The sequence below is a fragment of the Halyomorpha halys genome, unplaced genomic scaffold, assembly GCF_000696795.3.
Source record: "Halyomorpha halys isolate HHAL.00 unplaced genomic scaffold, Hhal_1.1 Scaffold13.1, whole genome shotgun sequence".
Lineage (NCBI taxonomy): Eukaryota > Metazoa > Arthropoda > Insecta > Hemiptera > Pentatomidae > Halyomorpha > Halyomorpha halys.
This window is the reverse complement of record NW_027104938.1, coordinates 402,517-428,163: the sequence shown is the minus strand read 5'-3', so window position 1 is coordinate 428,163 and position 25,647 is coordinate 402,517. Positions and strand designations below refer to the sequence as shown.

Below are 25,647 nucleotides of genomic sequence, written 5' to 3'. Positions count from 1 at the left end.
ACTTCACGCAACAGACCAGCTGAGCTCGTCAAGGTTAGTTTCTCATAGTTCGTGTTGTTTTTGTTTTGGACGTTTTTAAAACTCTAATATAGTAACCAATTGTACCTGGCTTTGTTAAATTTTTAATAAATGGAATAAATAAAAATAGAAACCAAAATACAATTTGAATTAAAATAGTAATAAGCCTGACAATGAGGGTGTGGAAGGTTATAAATAGTTTGTTTATCTAATAGTGGATAGTGTTTTTTAATCTAAAATTACTTTTAATTTTTTTTCTTTTTTAGCTTTTTATTTATTGACAGATATTACAATCTGCCACACAGTTGTGGGCAATAGGTAATGGTGATGAATGATCTCATACATACTAAAATAAAATAATATATAATATAAAATAATAAATGGAAAAAAAAACTCTTAAAATATATAAAAACAGAAGAATAAACAAAATGAACATAATCAAACTATCTCTATGAAAAATAAATAAATAAAATAACATAATGATAAAATAATATAGTCTCTAGTCACACTTACACTATAATATGCAATATTTACACATCTACCTGAGGATCCCTGAGCCCACTCTATCCCCCACGTGTGAGGGGTAGAGCAGAGCTCAAGAGATCCCAGCGCATCCCTCTCGCTGCATCACCGCCGCAGTCAGTGGAGGCTGAGCAAGTGCTCTAAAGTATGGCTGTTTTAAAAGTTTAAAAAAAAAAAATCATTTATTCATTCGCAGCCCTGTATATTAAAAACTACCCAGAGCACTAGAAACCCTAAGAGAGTATTATTTAAATTATGCATTTGGGGTAAATTCTAGTGATGTCTTCAAGTTTAATCATTGCATGTTTCAAGAAATATAATTCATATTTACATAACGAATATGCCTAACGAACCCGAAGGGCGTTCATTATTGTTATTATTAGATTAAATTTGGTAAAATATTATATATAATAGATAATAATGTATTACGTTCAATAGATTTCGAGATATAGCTTTTTAAAAAGCAACATTTCATAAAAATATACCGTGTATAATGTATGATGTATTATGTGTATAATGTAAGATTATTAGTTTGTGAATTTATTATTAAATACCTAAATCTCAAAAAAGTAAGTTAAATTATTGGAAAATTATTGATTGACCGTGTGTATAGATGAATGGAATATGGTCCGGGTGCGGTAAAAAAAAACTCAAATAGTAAATAATTATACAATTTTATTTCTATTTATTCTAAATAATTCTAATTATAATTATTCTAAATAATTATACTATTTTATTTCTATTTATTCTATTTTAAAATAGTATAATTATTTACTATTTGAGTTTTTTTTTTACCGCACCTGGACCATATTCCTTTCATTAAGTTAAATTATCTTCATTTTGAGTACTGGTAGGGATATAGAACAACTATAAATCAATTTATTTTAGCAAATATCATGAAAACTACTACTCCTAGGAAATAAAAACGTCATAAACTACTTTATAGCTCATTAAATTTGAGCTTTAATTTGAGTGCTAATAGACATCTGTACGTCTCATAGTTCCTGAGATATAGATTTCTCAAAATAATTTAACTAACTACTGATATTTCACTAGATTTTTATGAAATGTTGCTTTTTAAAAAGCTATATCTCGAGAACTATTGAATGTAAACAGCTTTATTAGGGTATTACATCCATAAAGACCTTAATGTTCCATATGTAACCGATCTAGCCCGAACCAGATATCAATCCTTCCATTTTAAACTCTCTAGCTTCCCAAACCCACTAGTTTCTAATCTTGCTTTCTCTTCCATTCCTGACAATTCTCCGAGGCGCCTGAAAAGAAGATGGCCTTCTATTGTAAAAACGTTATTAGTATGCTACCAGTGGGTAGTCTCTCTACACGCCTGTATCACTACATTATAAACTTACATCAGGATTACTGAATATTATGAACAGTTGTAAATTTCAATAAAGATATATAAAAAAAAACAAAAAGACTGAAACACTTGGGTATTACAACAAAAGTTTCGATAAAGACAAGGTACTAGAAGTATTTACATTATCTACAGGATATTCTAACACCAATGTGGGGGGTCAACTTATCATTTCGTGGGACCACCACAAAAATAAAAATGCACCCCAGGCAGGATTCGTACCGGCGCCGCTGCATTTCCTGGGCTGTAAAAACCTACGTCTCGACAACCTGAGCTACACTCCTACCTGTTTTGAGCTACTGCTTTTCAGTTGGCTGTAAGCAGCTCTTTCTCTCTTTTTTTGATTCTGTATGCCCGTCTGGGTTTTGACCTCCCACGTGGCCTCTTGCCAACTATAGAGGCATTCGTTGTTGTATAGAGACTTCCTGATGGATTGTTTCGAGCCACATTTCCTGCCCTTCATAACGTCCTTGCCTTCATATCGTGAGATATTGACTGCCCAGTTTCTGCGAGCAGTTCAGTGTTAGTTCTCTTCCATGTGTTAAGGCTCTGATCCTAGATCACTCCTGTAATTGCACGGAAGACTTTCCGTTTAAATCTCTCGATCCTGCTTTCGGAGGAAATTTTTCGGGATTAAATTTTTAATCTAAACTAATTATATGGATATAATTAGCATTAGTAAGATTTGCTTCTATTCGAGCGACGTAGCGATATGAATAATGGAAGATTAATGATGTTTTCTTAAGTAATAACAAACTTCTTATGGACTAACAATAACATTTCAACGGATGATTCGTCTAATGTTTCAAATTTGAGAAAAAATAATATTAGTTTTTATATTAATCCTCTTATTCCGAGTATTCGAAATTTATTTTGCAGACAGAAAACGCTAAAATGATATGACTTTAATCGTATAAAATTATGTGATACACATATATTGTTTATAATAAACGAAGGACGGTCCAGGTGCGGTCAAAATAACTAAAATAGCGAATAAAGTATTATTTATTTTGAACGAACGTTTCGTTTCACTTTGCAGGGACTTCATTCTGCAAGCCCCGATGAAGGCCTGCAAAGTGGGGCGAAACGTTGGTTCAAAATAAATATTGTGTTTACTATTTGTCTTTTTTCTTTTTCTTTTTTTTTTTTTTGGTTTTTTCTTCAATAGCAATCTTGCATCAGGACCATCCTTCTTTCATTAGTTACTCACAGTCAATCACCATCTTCCAATATATTGTTTAACCAAAACTTATTTTATACTACAGTAGTAAATAATAAAGTTAAAACAGTATTTTACACTGTCGGCTGATAATTCGGCTGACGCAATCTCTCGGCCATCATATCCTGAGAGTGATGGGTTTTCTTGAGTAATTTCTCATTTTTCTCTCCTACCCATATGTCATCCAACGTTCGCTCCCCATCTCTAGCCATTTATCTTGTGGAAGAATTTTCTCTCAAAACCACAATTTAAATATTTACAATACTAACAATTTTCATTTCTACTAATCAATACAGGTTCACAAAAACAGAATTATAACGGCGAAATATTTTACGAAAACTTCTCTAAATCTCCTTAGTAACCAACTCAAAAATACGACAGCACAAGTAGAAATGGCTTCAGTTTTTATAGTTTGTGTGTTTTAACTTATTTAATGTTTTAACTTATCTTGTCTATTCTTTTGTTTGTATATATTTTAAGAGTTCTTTTTTTTATTATATATTTTTTTTTTTTTTTTTATTTTAGTATGTATGAGATCATTCATCACTATTACCTATTGCCCACAACTGTGTGCTTAGATCTATTAATAAATAAATTTAATTCCGAGTTGAAAAAAAACAGTAATAGAAAATATCTAAGTATAAACTATGAAAGAATTCGATAATTAATTGAAGAAGAAAATGGTGAAATAGAGACAGCAGTTTATAGATTAAAAATCGTAGACAGCCAAGCTTGCACGATACCAATTGTACCTGGCTTTGTTAAATTTTATTTAACAGTTGTATGCTTGGAAGGAATAAAGTTGATATTCGTTATTCACACCTTCGAGAAACCCTGAAATAATTGTTTTTTTTTGTCCAATTAGAAGGCAATTATTTATTTGGTTAGGTCTATGAATGTCGATATTTTTTGTTATTACTTTACTTTTCTATCTAATTAGGAATTATCATTTTTATCTATTTATTTTATCTTTTAGAATGCTACCAATGGGTAGTTTCCCTACACGCCTGTAACACTCCAATTTAACTTAGATCAGATTTACTAAATGTATTATAATATACAGTTGTAAACATCAATAAATAAATAATAAAAAAAAAATTATCTTATTTTTTATTTATAACATTGTATAAAGCTAGGAGTATCTTTTGTACCATATTAACCATGGAAGGCTCACCAGACCTATTTGGTATTAAATTTTAAAAGTTAATTGTTTCTTCATTATGAGTGTTTGATTTCATTCCAGGCTTTTACAAGAGGACGTTACATCGTTAGAAGATGTCTACTGGCTAGAAGACTCCAGAGCTAGGTTCCTCCTGGGGAAAGACTTCCCTACCTGGAGTACAGCTCGCCAGGCCCTACCTGTGTCCAAGGAAGACCTGTCCAGCCTGAAAGCGGAATTATGGAGTGCTGTTGTCAAGAGCAGCCACCACCAGGATGCTTGGACTTTTGGTATGCAGTCATATTTTATTTTACGGTACATTAGTTTGTAGGGTGGATGAGTCAGAGGGTGAAAATTAATCGATTGGCGATTGACGAATACATTTTTAGTCAAAAAATAATCATGATTGATAAGTTTTTAGTCATTAGTCATGATTAATAAAAACCGAATAATTGAAAAAAAAATATTTTTAGTGTCTTCAAATGAGTAACGAATATATTCTTAGTCGTTATTCATTAATAATATTTTGGTTATCTTCGTGAACCACTAAACTTTAAAATAAATTTATATTTTGATGCGTTAATATTACAAATTTACTTTAGTAATTATATTTCTTTTTCAGTTAAACTGTGACTATAAAGTCGCTAATTATACATTATACTTATTGCAATTTCGCGAATTGCTGAGTGAAAAGGTCACTGGAATCTGAATAAGCCATGTAGAGGCTTCTAAAATTAAATCATTTAATATAAATCTACCCTTTTTTTTTATTAAATAAATTCTTAAATTATTCTTACTTTAAAACAAATTTGATCATTTTTTTTCTCTCAGCTTTATTCTTTACAACTTTTCCAACGTTTCGACCCTCAGGTCATTCTTAAGGATACCTACAAAAAGATTTTTTATTTTTATATAACAATTACATTATTTCCTTCAAACTACACACTGCTTTCTTTGGCCCTACCTTCATATTGATGTCATTTCCTTTTTCAAATCATAAAAATGCAGGCTAATTGCCTTTGTACCATCTTTAAATAAATTAATCATTAAAATAATATCATAATAACATTATAAAATTTTGTTTTTTAAAATTAGATTTCCTACTTAAATAACCTTTTCTAAATATTTTTTCCTAGATTTAAACCTTTTATAAAACACTTTTTCTTCCTTTCTTCATTCACATTTGCAACTTAAAACAGTCCTAACCTGTTGAAGGTAGGACATCTAATTTTAAAAAAAAATTTATAATGTTATTATGATATTATTTTATTGATTGATTTATTTAAAGGTGGGACAAAGGCAATTAGCCTGCATTTTTAAGATTTGAAAAAAGGAAATGACATCAATATGAAGGTAGGGGCCAAAGAAATCAGTGTGTAGTTTGAAGGAAATAATGAAATTGTTATATAAAAATAAAAAAACTTTTTGTAGGTATCCTTAAGTATGACCCGAGGGTCGAAACGTTGGAAAAGTTGTAAAGAATAAAGTTGAGAGAAAAAAAAGGATCAAATTTGTTTTAAATTAAGAATAAACTAAACCACTCTCAAACAAGAATAAATAAAATTAATCTTAAATTATACCAGGACTGAAAATTTAAATTATAGCACATTTGAATTGAAATTTGAAAAGGACAAGAATTCATTCCTTACTCCTTGAACTCCTCGATCACGCTCTAGAGAACACTCGAAGAATGGTGTCAGAATCGGAGTATTAAAATCGATACAGACAGAGGAAGCCCACTAAATCATCTTCCGATATAAAATCCTTATGCCTTTCCCAATCCTTCCCTTTTTTTAGGGAAAAGATCCTTCCCCAATCCTTTTTAGGACATAAGGTCCTATTATTTATTGCGCCAAAACTAATTCCTTACCTAGAATTCCATCTTGAGAAAAGATTGATCAGGAAACTTCTAAGACAAGAACAAATTGAAACATAGTAATCGATCAATTCCTAAGTATTGTGCCTGCATTATTAATTTCTTTACATGACCAATATCAGCGCAGAGGATAACCAACCATATGAATTCTAATTAATTATTTTATTTCTGGTATAGAAAAAAATCTCAAGAAAAAAATTTAAGAAAAACAATTAAATATCTCTAGCACGGAGAAAATTTCAAAAGTAAGGTCTTCTATTTGTCTAATATTTTTTAATATTTACATCATTTCAAAAGTTGTATATTTGTCTGTTTTCCTACATTAAGGATATTCATGATCTTTAGTTTAACATGTTAAAGTGTGTTAAATGGAGAAATATTTACTTCTTTCACCATATTAAAACGATATAACATTTAACATGGTTGAGAGTCTGTTACTAGGTCTGCTAAATGGAGAATGACTTCACGCAACAGACCAGCTGAGCTCGTCAAGGTTAGTTTCTCATAGTTCGTGTTGTTTTTGTTTTGGACGTTTTTAAAACTCTAATATAGTAATGGATAAAAATAATGAAATTATGAAAGATTTTGGAAGGAAAGGTTACAAAGTTACCCAGAAAATCTGCTAGGAGCTCATTAGCATTTAACATATAACATGGACTAAATATTTTTACATTTAACACAGCTACATGAATACTCCTGTTATCGCCATTTCGATCAATGCAGTGATAAGTATAGTAAGTCAATGTCCCATTCGTCACCGTGTTCTTGAGAAAGTGCTGTCTATACCTCAGTACAGGGTACAAATCCTGACTGCAGGAGGGGTTTGTATTAATATTCCACGTTTACTGTGGTTCAAGCAGGCATACATTTAATCAATGAAACCTCATTCGACCTCAGAATTGTCATGATTTCACCGACAGGCTGTGTTTGTTTGAATTTTGGCAGACTGCACCTTTCAGACACCATAGTCCGGACTTGGCACCCAGCAAGAACATTTTGTAGGAAGACAATCAGCTCCTACGACGAAGTTAAAAATGACTCAAACAGAGGATTGACATACCTTAATCTCCTTCAAAGCAAACGTAAAGCCAAAATATGGGGGTTAACCACACCTCCCTTAATAGGAATATCCGTGATTGTAATCTAAACTAATTTCTCTGGAGTCAATCCGGCATTTTTGGCTTCACCTTTTCTGGCAGCGTATCCATTCATTATACTCCTCTAAGGCTTCAAAATTTTCTTAGGATATGGTGGGAGAATTGAATGCAACGAACAGACAAATCAAAAATATATCGATCGAAGTAGCGATTATGTGGGAAAAAATAGACAATTGTTCAACCTTAAAATGGTTTAAATACTTTTTAAAAAAAAATAGAGTGAATTTCGTATAAAAAAGGAGACCTTAGTTTTGGATTAATCTCGCATTATATTGAATGCATTTGTATTCTCTTTTGTTGTCTTCATTTTCGATCCATATCCTTCAAGCCTTTATCTTTTTCATCCTTGATACACTTAGTGTTATTGTTGCTGTTACCATCCTCAGGAGGCATGCTGGTGGTATCGGTGAGCGTGGCAGGGCTCGTCACCCTGGCCGCTATGACGCAGCCCTCACTAGCCCCAGAAGCCAAGCACTCTCTACTCCAGTACGTCACCGGCAAGTACCTGCACACTGGGAACACGGCTGTTCGCTTCCATTGGCAAGATCCCCAACAAGTCGGCCAGGCGACCTCTTTTACTATAATGGTAAGGAAAAACTGTATGATAATAATGCTGTGTACGCTATAGAGATTTAATCGGGATGCAAGGATAATCGCTGAAGGCAATTATCCAAAATAAGTTAATTAATTAATTATATATTGAGTCTTAAAAAAATATTATTATAATTGGATTCCTTTCCAAAGGCTGTTTGTGTGTTTACCAGTTTACCAATTAAATACCTTTATATTTATAAAATGTTGTTACCATTATTTATATAGTATAATAAAAAGTGGTATATTGGGTTATATAATAGTATATAAACTACATAAAGAGATTGCTATTTATTTACAACTTTGTGGGGATGTAGTGCCGTAGGTGTCTTCTGTTTCATAAGGGATGTCCAGGTCTCGTGGCCCTTCTCACGACTTCATCTGGTCGTAGTGCATCTTCTATGCCTGCCTCCTGACTGTGGTCCTCACCCGTCTAAGCCTTCCTGTTGAGTGTTTCCGTCTGTCTTCCTGTGTCTCCGCTACCCTACTCTTTTTCTCCCACTTCCCTTTTGGGGCGTTACCTTATATTTTAATATTCTCTCTCATTAGCCATCGGTAACCGAAGGCTCCCGAGGTAGGCGTCCCTCTCCTCAGGGCCGATAATGGGTGAAAAAGTTTGACATGTCCAGGAAGGGCCTGCAGCTGCTTAATTTGATTCTGATCCCTCGTCAAACCTGTCATTTTTGTTAGAACACTTAAAGGTTAGCAAATCTAATTTTCTCAGAGGACTCTGGTAATGTAGCAAACTTAACACAGATGTTTTCATATCCGGGGACGCCCTAATAGCTTCGCAGATGGATACCCTGACCAGCTATAGGGGCAGATGACGAAACACCTTAATAATACCCAGGATTGTCAAAAGACCGATACATAGCAATAAAACGATAATAATATGAACAAAATAATAAAATATGACAACAAAAATATTAAATAAATGGTAGACAAATAGGACCAACACAACAGAAAACAAATTAAGAGTACCGTACTTCCATGGAAGACATCAATCCAAAGCTGCAGACGACATGAAGTAATATTGACTTTACTAAAAATTGGATATACTCAACTTACCCAAGATTACTTTCTGTTAGGAACACCCAAACCAGCGATTCAGGTGATGGGCACAGGTGCATTTGGGGGGCAATGAATAACTACAAGTTGTCACGGTCAACAATATTACAGCTGACGAAAATAGAGCCGAGTATTACTAAATTGGTAGTAGTACACCAGGTTCATCCTTCTTATTAAAATTATTTCGAATGTTTTAACTTATTTTGTATTACATTCTATTCTGAGTACATTAAATAGTTTAATAATTTCCAAGCTCAATGTTTCTAATTTACACCTTTCTTTGTTATGTTTTATGAAAAAGGTAGAAACATTAATACATATATATTTCTTATTTATTGCGTTTTCCAAGTTGGATAGACATGCGGTCTCCACACCTTATAAAATCATAGGCCTTATCACAACCTTGTAATGCTTTAACTTTGCATTGGAGATGTTCTTTTTATTGTAAATTTTATTATGAAAGCTTAAATATTCTAATTTCGTGATTTTCTCTCGGATGCTCTCTTTCTCAGAATCGTTGTGACATATTATTTTTCCTTTTATTATTTTAATTATAAAATAATATTTATTAATATTAATATTTTCTAAATTATAATAATTTACATTGAACAGTTCTACCAAAGAAACGGACAGCCTTATCCGATCTGCGATACAGACCGCCTTACGGTAGAAGTGAGCGAGTTCGAAGGGCACCGGCGAGTGGCAACCCTCATTGAACTCGGAGGGACAGAACCGAACTCCGCTAACACTGCTGTCGTCAAGTTCACAGTGAGGCAAGCTGGCCAATACAAGATATCCATCCTCATTGGAAACACACCTATAAATGGTAGTCCGTTCTTCAAAACGTTTTTACCAGGTTAATATCCTTTCAAAAAGAGTAGTAATAATTAAAATTAATTATATTATTTCAAAATTTTTTGAGACAAGGTATTTATTTATTAAATAAATCAAATATTAGTATCCAATTCTGTCTCAACACTTTATTTTTTCATTAGTCCAACGTTTCGGCCTTTCTAGCCATCTTCAAGGACATCTTCAATACAAAACTCCTCCTCACATTAATTTACAATTTCTTTTGCAATGGTGGTGTATTTTATACTGTTGATAATCTTATAGAGAAAAATAAATGTTAATGTTTTTAAATTTTAAATAAATAGTTTTTGAACTTAGAATAAAGAAAATGACCTGGGCAGAATAGCCTGCAATAGAAATTGTAAATTAATGTGAGGAGGAGTTTTGTATTGAAGATGTCCTTGAAGAAGGCTAGAAAGGCCGAAACGTTGGACTCATGAAAAAATAAAGTGTTGAGACAGAATTGGATACTAATTTTTGATTTATTTAATAAATTAAAATTAATTTAAAAACTGGAACAGATATAATTTTAGACCCCTTATTAAGTTAACATATATAGAGAAAAAGTATTATTCCTGGAATTATTAAATTATTTAAGATATTATTTCAGGAATTATTAAGTTACCATATATGATAAAGGTATTATTCCAGGAATTATTAGGTTAACATATATGATAAAGGTATTATTTCAGGAATTTTTAAATTATCATATATGATAAAGGTATTATTCCTGGAATTATTAAATTATTATTTATGATATTATTCGAGGGATATAAAGTTTATCACGTTCCTATTAATTAATATGTTATTATTACAAAAAACTTACTATATATTCTGAATAATTTAATGCTTCCATGTTAGAACGTAGTAAGTTAGTAATTAAGACAGCTTGGTATCTTAGCTTCCTTCTAGACCAGGATATACCAAATTTTAATACGGACTTATCCATTTTAATAAGCCTTATCCATCTTTAGACCTTCACCTATCCCTACAATTTCTATTATGAAAACAATTTATATTATGATTTAGTATCAATCTACAGTCTGAAAACCCCACTGGTCTCTTTTAAATTAAAAAGAATAAGTCAGAAAAGAGATAGAATAGAACGATTAACAAGATAGCCACATAAATCTGCCAAATGGTAAATTTCTCATGTTTAGGTACCAATTTGGTCATCGCACATAAGGCGAGTTGAAATAGAAGGGAGATAGACTCAAACTGGAAGCAATTGCTTATTATGCAACGAATCGCGAAACAAGAGAGAATTAGACCAGATACGGTTGATTACTAGCCAACCAATCGCAAAGCGAGAGGGACTAAGATCAAATAAGATTGGTTACTAGGCAACCAATCACAAAACGAGACTAGGACGAGGTATGATTAGTTACTAGGCAACCAATCGCAAAGCGAGAGAGACTTAGACCAGATACGATTGGTTACTAGACAACCAATCACAAAGCGAGAGAGACTAAGACCAGATACGATTAGTTACTAGACAACCAATCACAAAGCGAGACTAGTTTTAGCGAGATTAGTTACTAGGCAACCAAGAGACAACCAGCTGTATTTCTTGATCCTGCAGAATTCTGCATTCTAATTTCTCTATTTGTATAATTGATTCTAATTTTTTTTTGGACAGTCTATTTTGAAGGAACAAAAGCCAGAATCATAAGAAGCAAAAACAATTATAGTTTATTTGGATTTTTATACTCCTCAAAAATTTCGAGGTGGCAAAGTGGAAATTTGTGGTCAATTGCCTAAAAACCAATCAATAATTTTTTTTTTCTAATTTCAGAATTCCTCTTTTTAAGGTTGAGTTGAATTACTCTTAGTTAATTCAATTAGACCATTATTAAAAAAAAATGAATAAAATAAAAATAATAATATTTGAGCATTTAAATATAATCTATAATTTTAATTTATTATATCATTAATATTATTATTGAAAGGTTGAATATGGAATGGCAGATTGGTATATGTAAACAATGCGAAGGTTCTAGGCCTATCTTTTATGCCAGTTTCTATCATTTGCATCACACTGTGGAGCCCTTTGTAATATAAACCATAACCGAGGCAAGTCTGCAGTTGCATATATTATATAATAATACAGAATGATTTCTAAACCATAACGTGTGGATTCATGGTTCCCATGCTTCTTGTATAACATTATTTGCCAATGGTGTTTGAACATGATCACAAACAAATCACCTCCTTCCACAACCTTTGTTCAAGAAACAGAACTTCCTTACAAAGTAATGAACCCCTCACCTATATAGGTTGCAGCCTTACAGATTAATTATCTTGATCGAATCTCAATTTTATTCTAAAAATAAGCCCATTACATTTGCCTTTTTCATTTTTTATGATATTTGTTATTACTTTCTTCAATAATTATACTAATTTGTTTTAAATCAGAGGTGTAGCCTTCAGCATTTTGCTCATATTTGGAATTAGACTATACATTTTCCTAGTATTTCATCTCTTGTCTACCTTCCATTAACCCTTTGACATTGTTATTGCCACTTGTTTTTGTTACTAACTCTTTTATGTCCCCACCTATACTCAATTCAGTTTTTCTCTGGCCTCCTCACAACGGTAAGACTGAGCATTTCTCACCTCTCACCAGTACACTCCTAACATGACATCATTTTTTTCTCATTTGAGCATTTTATTCACCTGGATAACTCCTGCGATTCTTTTTTAAATCATGATCAGGGCAAGAAGATCTTTGATCTTTTAGAAAATCTGGATTCTTCAGCTCCTGATGGAAGAGCTATAATTTACAATTTCAATTTCAAATTGCAAGTAAAGATTTTTATCATCATCAGATCCAATTATATAAAAAAAATTATTTAAAATCATCTACCTTAAGATAAATGGTCACAGGACACCTCTTAGGGAAAGTAGGACAATCCTGCCAGGTCAACTAATTATTTTCATTTTCTCTATAACAATAGTTAGTCTATTTTCTCTTATTTATAGTTTTTAATTTTTTATGTGATATGATGATGTAAATACAATAATAATATTGTTATTACCATTATTATTCAATATATTTTTAGGACCTCCAGATCCAATAAAAACTACTTTTGTCCGTCCATCATCAACAGTTATTTGCACAGTGGGTATCGCTCATAGCCTGGCAATGGAGCCCAGGGATGAGTTTAATAATCTCTGTCGGTTTCCAGAATCGGAAGACCCAACTAGTGGCTACTCTGTTTGTATCAAACAGGTATAGACTATTGTTCTTATCATTATTAATTTTAATTAGAAATGGAGAATGTTTTAAAAATTTTATATATTGTATATTAAGTTAGTGAAAAAAGTTGTTAAAAATTAACATTTACAATGATAGGATACAGCATACTCTATATATATTTATACAGAATTATATGTGTTTTATAATTTTTTAAAATTAGCTGATAGATCTTACAAAAATTCAAAATAATAATTTTATCAGATTCTGTTTCCATATACTCATTTCCAAATATCCACATATAACATATCACATCTTATCTAATAAACATCATTATTCAGGTGATCCATTGTTCTAGGTTTTAATGGGAATGAATGAACTGACAAGTTATCTAAACTAAACCTAAGACAGAGAGAAAAAATGTAGAAAAAATGCCAAGTTACATTTATTGGCTATTTTTATGTGGGTCAAATAAAAACAAGTTGGATCAAAGGTTTAAGACCACTTCATTAACCCAACCCAATGTTAGCCTACAACCATGGTTCTTAATAGGAAGAGCATATCAATATTAACAAAGCGTGGTGGAACAAATTGCAGACTAACATTAATTAATGTTAAAAAGAAAGACAAATACAATAGATGAACTGTAAGCCCATACACGTTATCAGAAAACACAAAAAAAGACAATAGCATTCATATAAAATACCAAATAAAAACATTTCCTCCAAGGAGTAGCTAAATTAGAAAGGAACAACATAAATTAGTCTTTATAAAGTTGTTATATCGTTTCATAGAAGAATTCAGGATAGACTTCTATCCTTGAATTCACACTGGATTCATTTACAAAGTGACAAGATTCTGGTTGTATAAAGGCATCAGTGGAAGTCTTGGGCAAAAAAATTATAATAAAGGCCAAACTTGAACAGATGATGAAACTCTTAAATTATAAATGATCCATATACATACACGATGCCTGCTTAAACAAAAATGAAACGTAGATAAGTTCAACGTCCTTAGAAATGTCCTCGGGATGTAAATAGAGGTGTTCTTACACCCATAATATTTTTAGAAAAAATTAAATTAAAATAACTTTAGAAAAAGATAAATCATTAATTTGACCATGATACTGTAATGTTTAATTTTAGATTGGAGAGCAAGTTGGCGATGCAATTGAATCTGCTTGGAGCTTGGAATATGACCACACTTCGGGAAGAATCATGTTAGGTTTAGTTATGGCAAAGGAAGGTTGCTATAAAGTCCAAATATCCTATGCCGGAATGACCCTTTGTAATGGTGTTTTTGACTGCGTAGCTCTCAGTAGTAAGTGTACATAGTGTAGTTTTAGGACAATATCAATAAAAATTTTATTTTTCCCTTCTTAAGAAGGGATTATCAATTTGAATATGATCCATTACATTAAGTATAATATATTTTTAATTGATATTCTTCTACTTTGGCTACTGCTGTAAAGTTTATGGGAATCGCAAGGAGATGGAAATATTTAGTAAATTCATTTTCTGGATAATGGAGAGATTATTATGAAGAGTTGAAGTATGTTTACCTTTCCTGGCATCCTTTCCTTATCAAGTGATCCAATTCAATCTTCCCCATCATACCTCTTCAATCTCTTTCAAGTCCTCTATCCATTCCCACAAACCCTTTCCTAGCCTTTAGATCTGTATACATGGCCCATTGAATCCCAGATTTTGATAGATCTTTCATTATCAGATCCTTGTCCTTTTCGAATTACATTCCTAATTTCATATATCACTTCATCACTCTTCGCACCTTTAAATTCCATCGTTTCAATCACATCTTGTCCATCTATTTAGTTCCATCTCTATGAGATCTGTCCTTTTCCTATCTGATTCTTATCTCTAGGGAATTCTATCCCTCTCTTTATCCTTCAGTCTAATTCATTTCCCCTTCAAATCTCACCTTTTTATCCAATTCCTGTTGATTCAATTTAAAAAAATTGTAAACAGACATTCCTCATTTTTAATTGAAATCATACCTTCATCAGGCTTAAATAACAATTAAGAATATTAAAAAAATAACTGAAAATTATTGACAAAAAATATGTGAGTCATTAAATAATATAAAAATCTATTTTAACAAAACAGTAATTTGGTGTACTCATGGGCACAGATCATTCATAAAACTATTTAATGGCCCTTCTGTACTTGTATGCACTTGTCTGTAATTTGTATTCCAAAATTTTCAGTTGAATTTATAAAATAGAATAAAAGGTAGAGATACTGATATACACAATAAAGTAATGGATTAGTCAAAATAATAAACGAAATATGCTCTATTTTAGTTAGAGTAACATAAAGTTTAAACTGAGACTTTAGTATCAGCAATTGACTAATGCAAAAAGACTGTTCCAACAACCTATTATGTCAACTCCCTTAAATCAAACATACTATTTACTCCTTCTGAAAATATGAACACCAAACACTTATTCTTATTGAAACCTTTATCAACCTTATTGCTACTTCTTCATTTATGTTGCTCTTCAGATCTTCTGAAAATACCAAGTGAGCATGTTTTGAAATATATATTTTTTCTTAGTTTTTATCCAATGATACTATTGACTACATCACAAAGTCTATATTAAAAATATATTTAAATTCACATATAATACAATTTTAAAAGGTTTCTGAAGACTAATGTTATTATTTTTCTATTCCAGCTACAGACGCAGCTGTAGTTCAGAAGAACGTTCGCAATCACAATACTTGGTATGAAGCAAGACTTCTTAGTTTTCAAGGAGAAAAATTCCTCAAGCCACGGAAAGTATTAGTTTATATTTCTCCTAAGCAGCTTACTATAAAGGAATTTGTTTTGAAGTTCATACCAAAGAGATTGATCACTTTTCGTTTATGTCCATCAACAAAGGTACACTTTAAAACTTATAAATTAATGATATTGTTTTAATGTAGTTATATATTATTTTTATATTTATTCTCTTTCTCTCAGTTTCATTTCTTAAGTGAAAACAATCAAATTTCCTTCCCATCTTTCATTATTGATGATGGTTGTCAACCAAAAGTTGAACTGATGTCAAGAGAGAGAAATGTTATAGCTGCGACTTTCACACATTTTCTTTTAAAAAATATTGGTAAGAAATTTGTTTATTTTTATTACTTTATATTATAAACTTAGCTTTTAACTAATACTGAACAATATGTCATTTGAATTTTTAAAATTTTTTTAACAAATCATTACATATGAATTTTTAATAATGATTTTAGTAATAAGAAAGTAAACAACCCACAAATGAAAGGTTTTTTCTAAATGAAACCCAAAATTAAAGGGGAGAGTTGTATATTTTATCCAATTCTTCCCTCTTTATATGAACATTCATATAAATGTTCATATATAAAGTCATGGAATTTCTCCCTTTCTTCTCTAATTAAATAATAAAGTGTGAAATTTAATTTTTAGAAATCACCATGCAAATTTTAATATTAAAACTTCTTAATAAATAGAAACAAAGAATACACTAAAAAAAGCTCCCTTCTGCGACTACTTTTTTTTTTTTTTTTTTTTTTTATAATAATTTACTGAATGAACAATCACTCTTTCTTTCATGTATGGGTAATTCTTCAAATGTTTCTGTTTATCTAACCATCCACATTATCAAATTGTTTTTACCATCTTGTTCTACTCATCTATTTTGATTTGTATAACTCCATTTCTGAAAAAATGTGACTCTCCCCCACCATTTCTTTCTCCTATAAACTTTTCATATGATTTTGTTATTTAAAAATTTTACATAGTATGTAGGTATCCAGGTTTTTAATTTTGTCATAGAAAATTTAAAAAAGTATATTGTATTTTAGGAGGTTCGGAAACATTCAAAGATAAACAAGAGTTTTTTTATCATGAGGTCAGAAGATTTCATCACAAGCATTTTCATGAAAAACTTTCAATGAAAGTAAATAGAGAAAAATTACTCGAATCAGTAAGTATAATATAGGATCTGTTACAATATGAGTTTTGACTATCATCTAACTGGTAAGAAAAATCATTTTTTTACTTTCGCCCATGAAATCAGGGTTTCTGAACCACTTTGTATCATTTTGATGATAGCTAAAACTTTTTCTTGAACAAACTGCGATTTTATTTGTTTCTGTATTCACAATCACTTGTAACTTTGTTATAGTCTATCAAAGCGACAAAAGGATTTTCGGTGAGTGATTGGTGTCGAAACTTTGAGATCACCTTTCAAGGAGAACAAGGTAAATTGAATAATCACTAAAAAATAAAATAAAAACTACATTAGTAAAGTTTTCAATCAATTGACCGTGTTATTAAAAACTATTACAGGAGTCGATTGGGGTGGTCTTAGAAGAGAGTGGTTTCAGCTAATATGTGCCGCTTTGTTTGATTCTAAAAATCTATTATTTAAAGGGTTTTCTGATAATCAGCAGGTATTATTATAATTATTTTTGTTATTATATTTATTTACTTTTATTGTGCATTTACCTTTTAAAATTATTCAATTAAACATCAGGAAAGATACTTAGTAAAATAGATCTAACAATAAATGTTTACAAAAAAATGGACTGCCAGTTGGGAACCACTTATCTAAATATTTAATATTTTTAGTTGATTTCTATTTGGTTACATGACTTTATGAACTTCATAAAACTAAAACACATAAGAAGAAAAGATTTTATTCAACCAATGGAATAAATAGAGAGATAATTTGTTTATTATATTTGATTTAGTATTTTATTACAATTACCAAGAAAAAACAAATTTAACAAAATTGAATATATTTTATTCTAAATTATCATAATTTTGCACAACGTTTCGGGACTATTGTCCCATATTCATATAATTTAGAATAAAATATATTCAAAATGGAAATTTTTAACCTCAACAAATTTTATTGAAAAAGGTGTTATAGTGATTGGTGTGTTTCATCTAAAATTAAAATTATGTTTTGGACTAATACTTGAAAGAATGCTGAAATATTGGGAGCCATTTTTTTTGTTTAAAGTTTACTGCAAAAGAAACTGGTGCCATTGACCTGTTTAGTCTCAGGTTCAGCTTTGTGGGAGAGTTAGGGAGTGACAAAACAAGCATAATATATTTTATAACTCGATAAAAATTAATGATTAGATCCTCAAAGTGAGAAGGGAATGTGGAACTAAAGGAATATAATAACAGAAAAATAAAATTATTTAGATTCAAATGGTTGATCATTCTTAAAGAGATCTGTAACTGAAATAAAACCGTAGTCGGAAAATGATCCAAAAGTTTTACTACTTTCATGTAATTACTCTCATCAATCAGTAGTATGTTTTTTTAATTTAATCTAACATTATTTCATTATAGAATCCACTGATTAATATTTTGCTCAGAGATTTATTATTTTTACTTGATCAAAAAATATTGTTTTTAATTATAAAATCTTTTAGGCTTTGGTTCATCCTAACCAGAAACGACCACCACAATTAAAACTGAAATATTATGAATTTGCTGGAAGAGTTGTCGGAAAATGTCTGTATGAATCGGCTTTAGGTGGTGGTTACAGGCAGTTGGTAAGAGCCAGGTTTACACGATCTTTTTTGGCTCAGCTTATTGGCTTGAGGGTACATTATAAGGTATGTATTTCTTAATACCTATGAGGTTAAAGTAATTATAATACATGAGTACAGCTTCAAGGGCCCGATACGTACCTTACGACCGGGAGCCCTTTATTGTACGTTGATAGTTTTTTTTTTTTTTGGCTCTACAGACTTTGTAGATCTTTGGCCTGAACTAGCCTTCTTCACGCCTGCCTGTCTTGGGCTACTGCTTTTCAGTTTGCTGCATGCAGTTCTTTTGCATCTTTGTTAATTTTGTCTATCCCCATCTGGTCTTTTGCCAACTATACTGGCATTCATTGTTGTGTAGAGGCGTGATAGATTGCTTCAAGCCACATGTCCTGCCCATCTTAACCTCCTTGCCTTCATATCGTGAGATATTGACTAACCAGTCTCTGCAAGTTTACTGTTAGTTCTTCTCCTCCATGTGTTAAGGCTCTGATCCCAGATCACTACTGTAATTGTATGAAGGACTTTCTGTTTAAATCTCTCGATTCTGCTTTCTAGGGTACCTGTTAAAGCCCAGGTCTTGCAGTAATACGACTGTATCATGGTATTCTTGATGAAGAGAAGAAGGCTCTTTTCGCAGTTGTTGGACACTGGACTATCTTAGTCCGTTGATCATTTATTGATATTTGTTGATATAATACTTAATTAAAATAAAAAATTAAATTATAATCTCCAGGATAATATATTAAAATGAAGATACCTAGCTTTTAATAATACCTAAAATTTTTTTAAAAAGTTATTAATTTATATTATATTGAATGGAAAATCAAATCAAACTTATATTATTGAAGGATTAGTATGTTTCTCAAATTTTTAAATTTTTGGCAAATTTATTTATTTTTTTTAAACTACTACTTAAGGTTTCATGTTTTAATTTTATTATTAAGTTATTATTATTTTTTTCTAGTACTTTGAGCAGGATGATCCTGATTTATATCTTACGAAGGTAAAGTATATTCTTGAACATGATGTTGAAGATATGGATTTATTTTTTGTTGAAGAGGAGTATGATCAAACAGGACAACTTAACAGGGTATGAAATCATTCTTATAATAATGTGTTGTTATTTTTTAAAATTGTTGAACTTTTAATAAAGTTCTTATTTGTTTAACTCTGATTCCTTATTAAAGTTATTGCATAAAAATGACAGAAAATTAATAAGAGTAATAATATAATAATAATATTAATAAATTAATAATGATAATAATATCGATAGATTCCTTATCAAATTTATTGTTTTAAAATAACAGAAAATGAATAAGAGTAATAATATAAATAAATAAATAATTAATAAGAATATCAATAAAGTAATAAAAGTTAAAATAATTTTCAAAATCTAAACTGTTCATTTTTAATGCAGAAATTTGATAAAAATATGTAGATTCCATACTATAAATGAAAATTTGAGATTTGGGCGAACAGGAGTAGGATATGAATATTTTACATTATTAATATTCTGAATGCCTTTCTAATAAAACTAAGAATTTTAAAATCTTGAGGTTTGATGTAACTGATTTTTTCATTAAGCTTTAAATTTAAATCAAATAAAATACCCAAAGGACCAAAGAATTCCATTGATACTGTATGAAAAATCTCACATAGCTTTTCTTTATATAAATTGGATCATAATTTGCATTGTAACCCAAAAAAAATTAGGAGCAGAATTGATTCCGGAACATGTTGTTACTGGATAATTATTACTATTCAGTTTTTCTTGTTTGACTAATTTTTTTTTTTAATGATCTTAACTCTATTTCCATAGTTTCCATTCGTAAATACAAAGTTTTAAATATAAACATCATTCATATATTTTTCAGCTTGTGGAGTTGGTACCGAACGGAAGTAAAATACGAGTCCATAACACATCGAAACATCAATATCTTGACGCTTTAGCTCAATACAGGCTTGCAACAAGTTTAAAAGATGAAATTGAAGCTTTCTTAAGAGGTCTTAATGACTTGATACCAGACAATCTTCTTAGTATATTTGATGAAAATGAGTTAGAGGTAAGAATTAATTCATAAAATGTTTATTCCTCATAGTTTGGAAAAAAACTTTTGGTTTACAAAAAATTTATCTCAGGAACTATTAGACGTGCAGCTACCTATTTGCAACAAAATTAAATTTATGAGGAGATGATAGACAAGAGTATCGTCAGCACAAAATACATAAATAAATAAAACTTATTTATTTGTGCCAACATTTCAACTGCTTCGACAGAACCTCTGCCGAAGCAACACTGAAGAAGGCCTAAATAAATTATAATGTCAACACAAATAAATAAGTTGTTTATTTGTGTATTTTTGTCGACCACACCCCGACCATCTTTTCCTTATATTAATCTACTGTCAACTATTAACATCTCATATCAAATTGAAGTTAGTTGAAAGCACTATATTGTTGTTGATAGTATTCAGTTTTGTAGGAGCAGTGGTCAAAACAATATATGCCAAAATTAATTTTTAAAGTATTAATTTTTAGTTATTTGAAAAAAATGTGGCTTTTTGAAAGACTGTATCTCAAGGACTATTGGTGGTCATCATCATCATAACTAATCCTCTTGAACCACAATAAGGGGTGTGAGCAGGAAGTTAATAGAGCCCTCTTCAGTTTTGCTGGTCTTCTGCAAGGCGCATTCTGTCATTCCATTGAAGTCCTCTTCTTTGGAAGTCGCTTTTTACCTCATCTTCCCATTTCCTTCTAGGCCATCCTTTTCCTCTCTTGCCCTTTACTTTGGCTTGGAAGGCCTCGCTAGCTATCCTCCTTGGTTCTATTCACAGAAGATGTCCCAGCCATCTCAATCGATTCTCTTCTATCACATTGTTGGCCGACTTAATATTGAGGTTCGACCTGATGGTGGTGTTGTGTACTCTGTCTCTTCTTGTTTTCCCCTCAATCTTTTGGAGGAATCTCATTTCTGACACTTGTGTCCTTGATTGATGTTTCTTCGTCAGCATCCATGATTCTGAAGAATATGTTCATATGGGAAGAAATGTTGATCTGAAAACGGCCTCTTTTTTTTTCTTTTCCACCTCTTACCTGTTTAGAAAACCTCTCTTAACTGCTTCAAACATCCTGCTTGTAGCAACGATTCGCTCAGTCACCTCTGAATCGATATATCGACTTTCATTAAAGTGTGCGCCCAAGTATTTGAAGTTTGAGAATTTTTTCTTCAACTCTGATGATGCGCATATTTCTCCTAGGATTCTTCCCAACCCTCATTACAATTATTGAACATAAAGAGCTCTATTATAATAAATTATAAATAAAATTTATTCTACTTTAAATAATATTTTGTTATTTTTGGGTTTTTTTCTATTGTGTGGTAGCTAGATTGTTTTAAGAATATGGAGCTCTGAATGAAAAATGGGCGAACACTTTATTTTTTCTAGAATAAAATAAAGTTCAGGGAGCGTGTACTTTAAATATTTCAATATTTACTTTTTAATGACATTCACTGTATCCCTTGTACAGTTTAGGGATAAATTGAACTCTATTCTAACAGAAAATAACACATTATTTTTTCTGTATTTGGAAGAACTCAAAAATGCATTTAATTTCTGGAATAGCCATCATTTTCCCCCTCCCCCCAACTTTGGCTTGTCATCAATTTTGACTCTAAGCTATATGTTCTCAAAAATCAGAGTGAAATACTTATTTTTTCTCTCCTTCAATTTTTGGACTACTTATTTACAATATTACTACTGTGTTTATTGATCAAAATAAAGTTTTTTTAAAAAATAAAATTCTTATTTCTCAAATTGGGTTTTTAATTGTAACTAGAGAATTATGTGCTGATAATAAAAATTCAAGTTTTTCTTCTTTGCTCAATAAAACTAATTCAATAATACAAATACTAAAATATAATTTATTATAATAATTTAATTATTGCAGCTGTTGATGTGTGGCATGGGTGAATACAGCGTTACAGACTTCAGATCTCACCATATTATTAACGGTTCTTCTCCCGAATTTTCTCGAATCTTAGAGTGGTTTTGGGCAGCTGTGTGCAATTTTACTCACGAAGAAATGGCGAGATTGCTTCAATTCACAACTGGAAGCTCCCAACTTCCTCCTGGAGGCTTTAAAGAGCTCAGTCCCAGGTTTCAACTTACTCCTGCACCCACATTTGGAAACTTACCTACAGCACATACTTGGTAAGTTTTACTAAGCCTTAACCAAACTTTTTCTGATTGTGCTGTTACTTTTGATATCCGCTAAATTTCGAGTGTTTTAGATCTTAAAAGTCTTGAACACTTATTTTACTTTCTTACAAGTGCTTTTGACTACACTAACACAAAATATTAGTTTTAAAATAATCGTATATTTTGTATTTGTGTGTGTTTATTTATATATAAAAATTAACAAATATTAATATCGGCACCGTTTAAAATAGTCATAATTAAAAATATGTCACGATTGTATTAAGTATACCTTTAACTTAAGGCCAGGAGAACCTTCACTTTTGATTGGCTAGTTGGATTGTTGTGGATTTTGTATAATGAAAATAAAACATGCTTAACTGAGAGTAAAATTTTATTGTATAAGTTACAGGTGGTGTAAGGGGTGGCTGAAATAAAACATTTATTGTTAAAAGAGTTAATTGATTTTGAATATTTGGTCTATGGAAAACTATAGATGTGGCTATTGATGATGGATGTTATAATTATAAGGATTTCCTCTCCGCATTTCTCAACTTCTCTCCCCCTGCTGTTGGGATGCACTCCATAATATCTCTACTCACTCATCAAAATGGGCGCTATTAGTGCTTCATTATGAGGGGCAGCGGTAGCAGCATGGTAATGCGCCAGTCTACCAATCCACAGATTGTCGGATCGAATCCCATTCCCACACGGGCTTTTTTCAAGCACAAAATAATGCAAAACTCACTGACAACCTCCCCTGGGCATTTGTGAGTTCTGGGCATTTGTGAGTTCCGTTAGCCAATGGGTGGCACTCACAAAAAATAGGCCTGGGGATGACGAACCCACCCTGCGAAAAAAACACGTCAAGAAATGCGCGATGTATTTCCTAATACTGGGAATATTTACATCCTAATATTGGTAAATACATCGCGCAAGGACTTATGCCTCCATGGTCTGTTGCCCATAGAATAATAATAATAATAATAGTTTCATTATAGGGACTCATCAATTCTCATCAGACTTTCGGTTACCTTAGATTATTGCCATTTAAAGAAATTTATTTATTTTTAATATGCTGAGGTGAAGAAATATTTCAATTAGAACATATTATTATTCTATATTTTGTACAATGTTTTGGGATTTACCCTATACTCATGTACTATGTATCCTAATATTTGTCATTTATATCGATTTCTATTAAGAAATAATTTCGTTTATATACATATAATTAATGGTGCAAATAAATGAAATAAATGAAAGCAGTCCTAAGTTTCTCCTTTAAAATTTATTTTTGCAAACATGTTACCTTTTTACAATCAGTGATTCAATGTAATTTGGGTTAGTCTTATTTTAAATATTTTTTTTATCAATGCATACAAAAAAATAAATGTCAACTATTCAATTATTTTTAATTTTTCAGCTTTAACCAACTGTGCTTACCAGATTACGATAGCTACGAACAGTTCGAAAGAGCTCTCCTACTAGCCATAAATGAAGGAACGGAAGGATTTGGAATGATCTGATGGGTTTTTCCTTCTGTGATATTATTCTTTTGCAAATATAATTTTATTTTTCTCATCAATACGTTAAGAATTATAAAAAAAACAAAAAACACATGCTTGCTGTGCTCATTTGTATTTTATATTATAAATCATGCTCCAGTCAATTGGTGGTTCTTTTTGTAGAATTAATGATAAGTTTTCACATTTAGCTTATTTATTGTACAAGGTCAACTATTATAGTAAAATAAAAATAGATATATAATTTCAATTTCAAATAATATATGTATTTAAGATTTAAATTATAGCTCCTAGTGCCATCCTTTCAATCTAGAGCTGCTGCCAAACTGTTTTAACTGAAAAAAAAACCTTAAATACATGAATTATAAGAAATTTCATATAGTTTTTCAATATATTTTTTTTAAATGCAACTTGTATTAAAACTTCTTTTTAATTTACACTTTTAACACCATTTGAATGGATCATTGACCATTTCGAAGCAAATGGAATAATTGAAATTTCATTTAATTCACTTGTCATTATTATAATTCTTCTTGATAAATTTTATGCTAAATTATATATTTTCATTTCAAATGAGATATTTTCAAATTAAGTGGCAATTTGATGTCCAGGAAAAATATTTTTGTTTATTGACCTCTGTTGGTTGAATGTTGTAGAACACAGCGAATTGAATTGATCTAGATCATTATTGTTTAATTTAAATTTGTTGGTATTATTTTTTAAAAAATTACCTCCATTGCATTACTGTTCTAAACCTAAAAAATAGGCCTGATTCCCTGTATTTTTTTTTTTAATTACCTATATTATACAAAAATTTAAAATGAATGCAATATGGTCCGGGTGCGGTAAAAAAAACAACTCAAATAGTAGTTAATTATACTATTTTATTGAGCCTCAATAAAATAGTATAATTATCTACTATTTGAGTTTTTTTTTTTACCGCACCCGGACCATGTTCCATTCATCTATACACACGGTCAATCAATAATCTTCCAAAAATTTAAAATGCATTTCAGAGAATTGCATGGGATTCAATTTTTCTATCATTTCTTTTTTTATTACTAAGTTTGGTAGGGAGCTAAAGGAGTATTCGGAGACGGAAAAGTTAAAAGGAGTTCTAAAGAGACTCAATGTTATTGTAAGTAAAAGTCTACAACTCAATTGCTGGCTTACAGCTAGAAAATATTCCTTTCTTTAAAAAAAAAAACATATTTTTTCACACCTCTATTAAATTGTGGTAGTCTTCTTAAGTTGATTAAATGTTTCGTTCTCTTCTTTTTATAAAAATGAGGTCATTTAATTAAATAAAGTAAACAGTTTATCTGTACAAAAAA

General features: G+C 30.8%; 1 protein-coding gene across 2 annotated transcripts in view; it reads left to right on the top strand.

Annotated features, from left to right (window-relative positions):
• The window catches only part of LOC106679551 (apoptosis-resistant E3 ubiquitin protein ligase 1), a 54,744-nt gene extending 29,597 nt beyond the window's left edge, over positions 1 to 25,147 (top strand). For both annotated transcript variants that reach the window (XM_014418770.3, XM_014418780.3), the window contains exons 3-17: positions 4,381 to 4,586; positions 7,716 to 7,915; positions 9,601 to 9,844; positions 12,903 to 13,072; positions 14,182 to 14,356; positions 15,732 to 15,937; positions 16,019 to 16,160; positions 16,885 to 17,006; positions 17,208 to 17,283; positions 17,372 to 17,475; positions 18,472 to 18,657; positions 19,556 to 19,681; positions 20,466 to 20,654; positions 22,543 to 22,805; positions 24,214 to 25,147. In XM_014418770.3, coding sequence (XP_014274256.1) covers positions 4,381 to 4,586; positions 7,716 to 7,915; positions 9,601 to 9,844; positions 12,903 to 13,072; positions 14,182 to 14,356; positions 15,732 to 15,937; positions 16,019 to 16,160; positions 16,885 to 17,006; positions 17,208 to 17,283; positions 17,372 to 17,475; positions 18,472 to 18,657; positions 19,556 to 19,681; positions 20,466 to 20,654; positions 22,543 to 22,805; positions 24,214 to 24,316 — 2,512 coding nt within the window. In that variant the 3' untranslated portion in view covers positions 24,317 to 25,147. The remainder of the gene's footprint in view (positions 1 to 4,380; positions 4,587 to 7,715; positions 7,916 to 9,600; positions 9,845 to 12,902; positions 13,073 to 14,181; positions 14,357 to 15,731; positions 15,938 to 16,018; positions 16,161 to 16,884; positions 17,007 to 17,207; positions 17,284 to 17,371; positions 17,476 to 18,471; positions 18,658 to 19,555; positions 19,682 to 20,465; positions 20,655 to 22,542; positions 22,806 to 24,213) is intronic.
• The last annotated feature ends 500 nt before the right edge of the window (positions 25,148 to 25,647 follow it).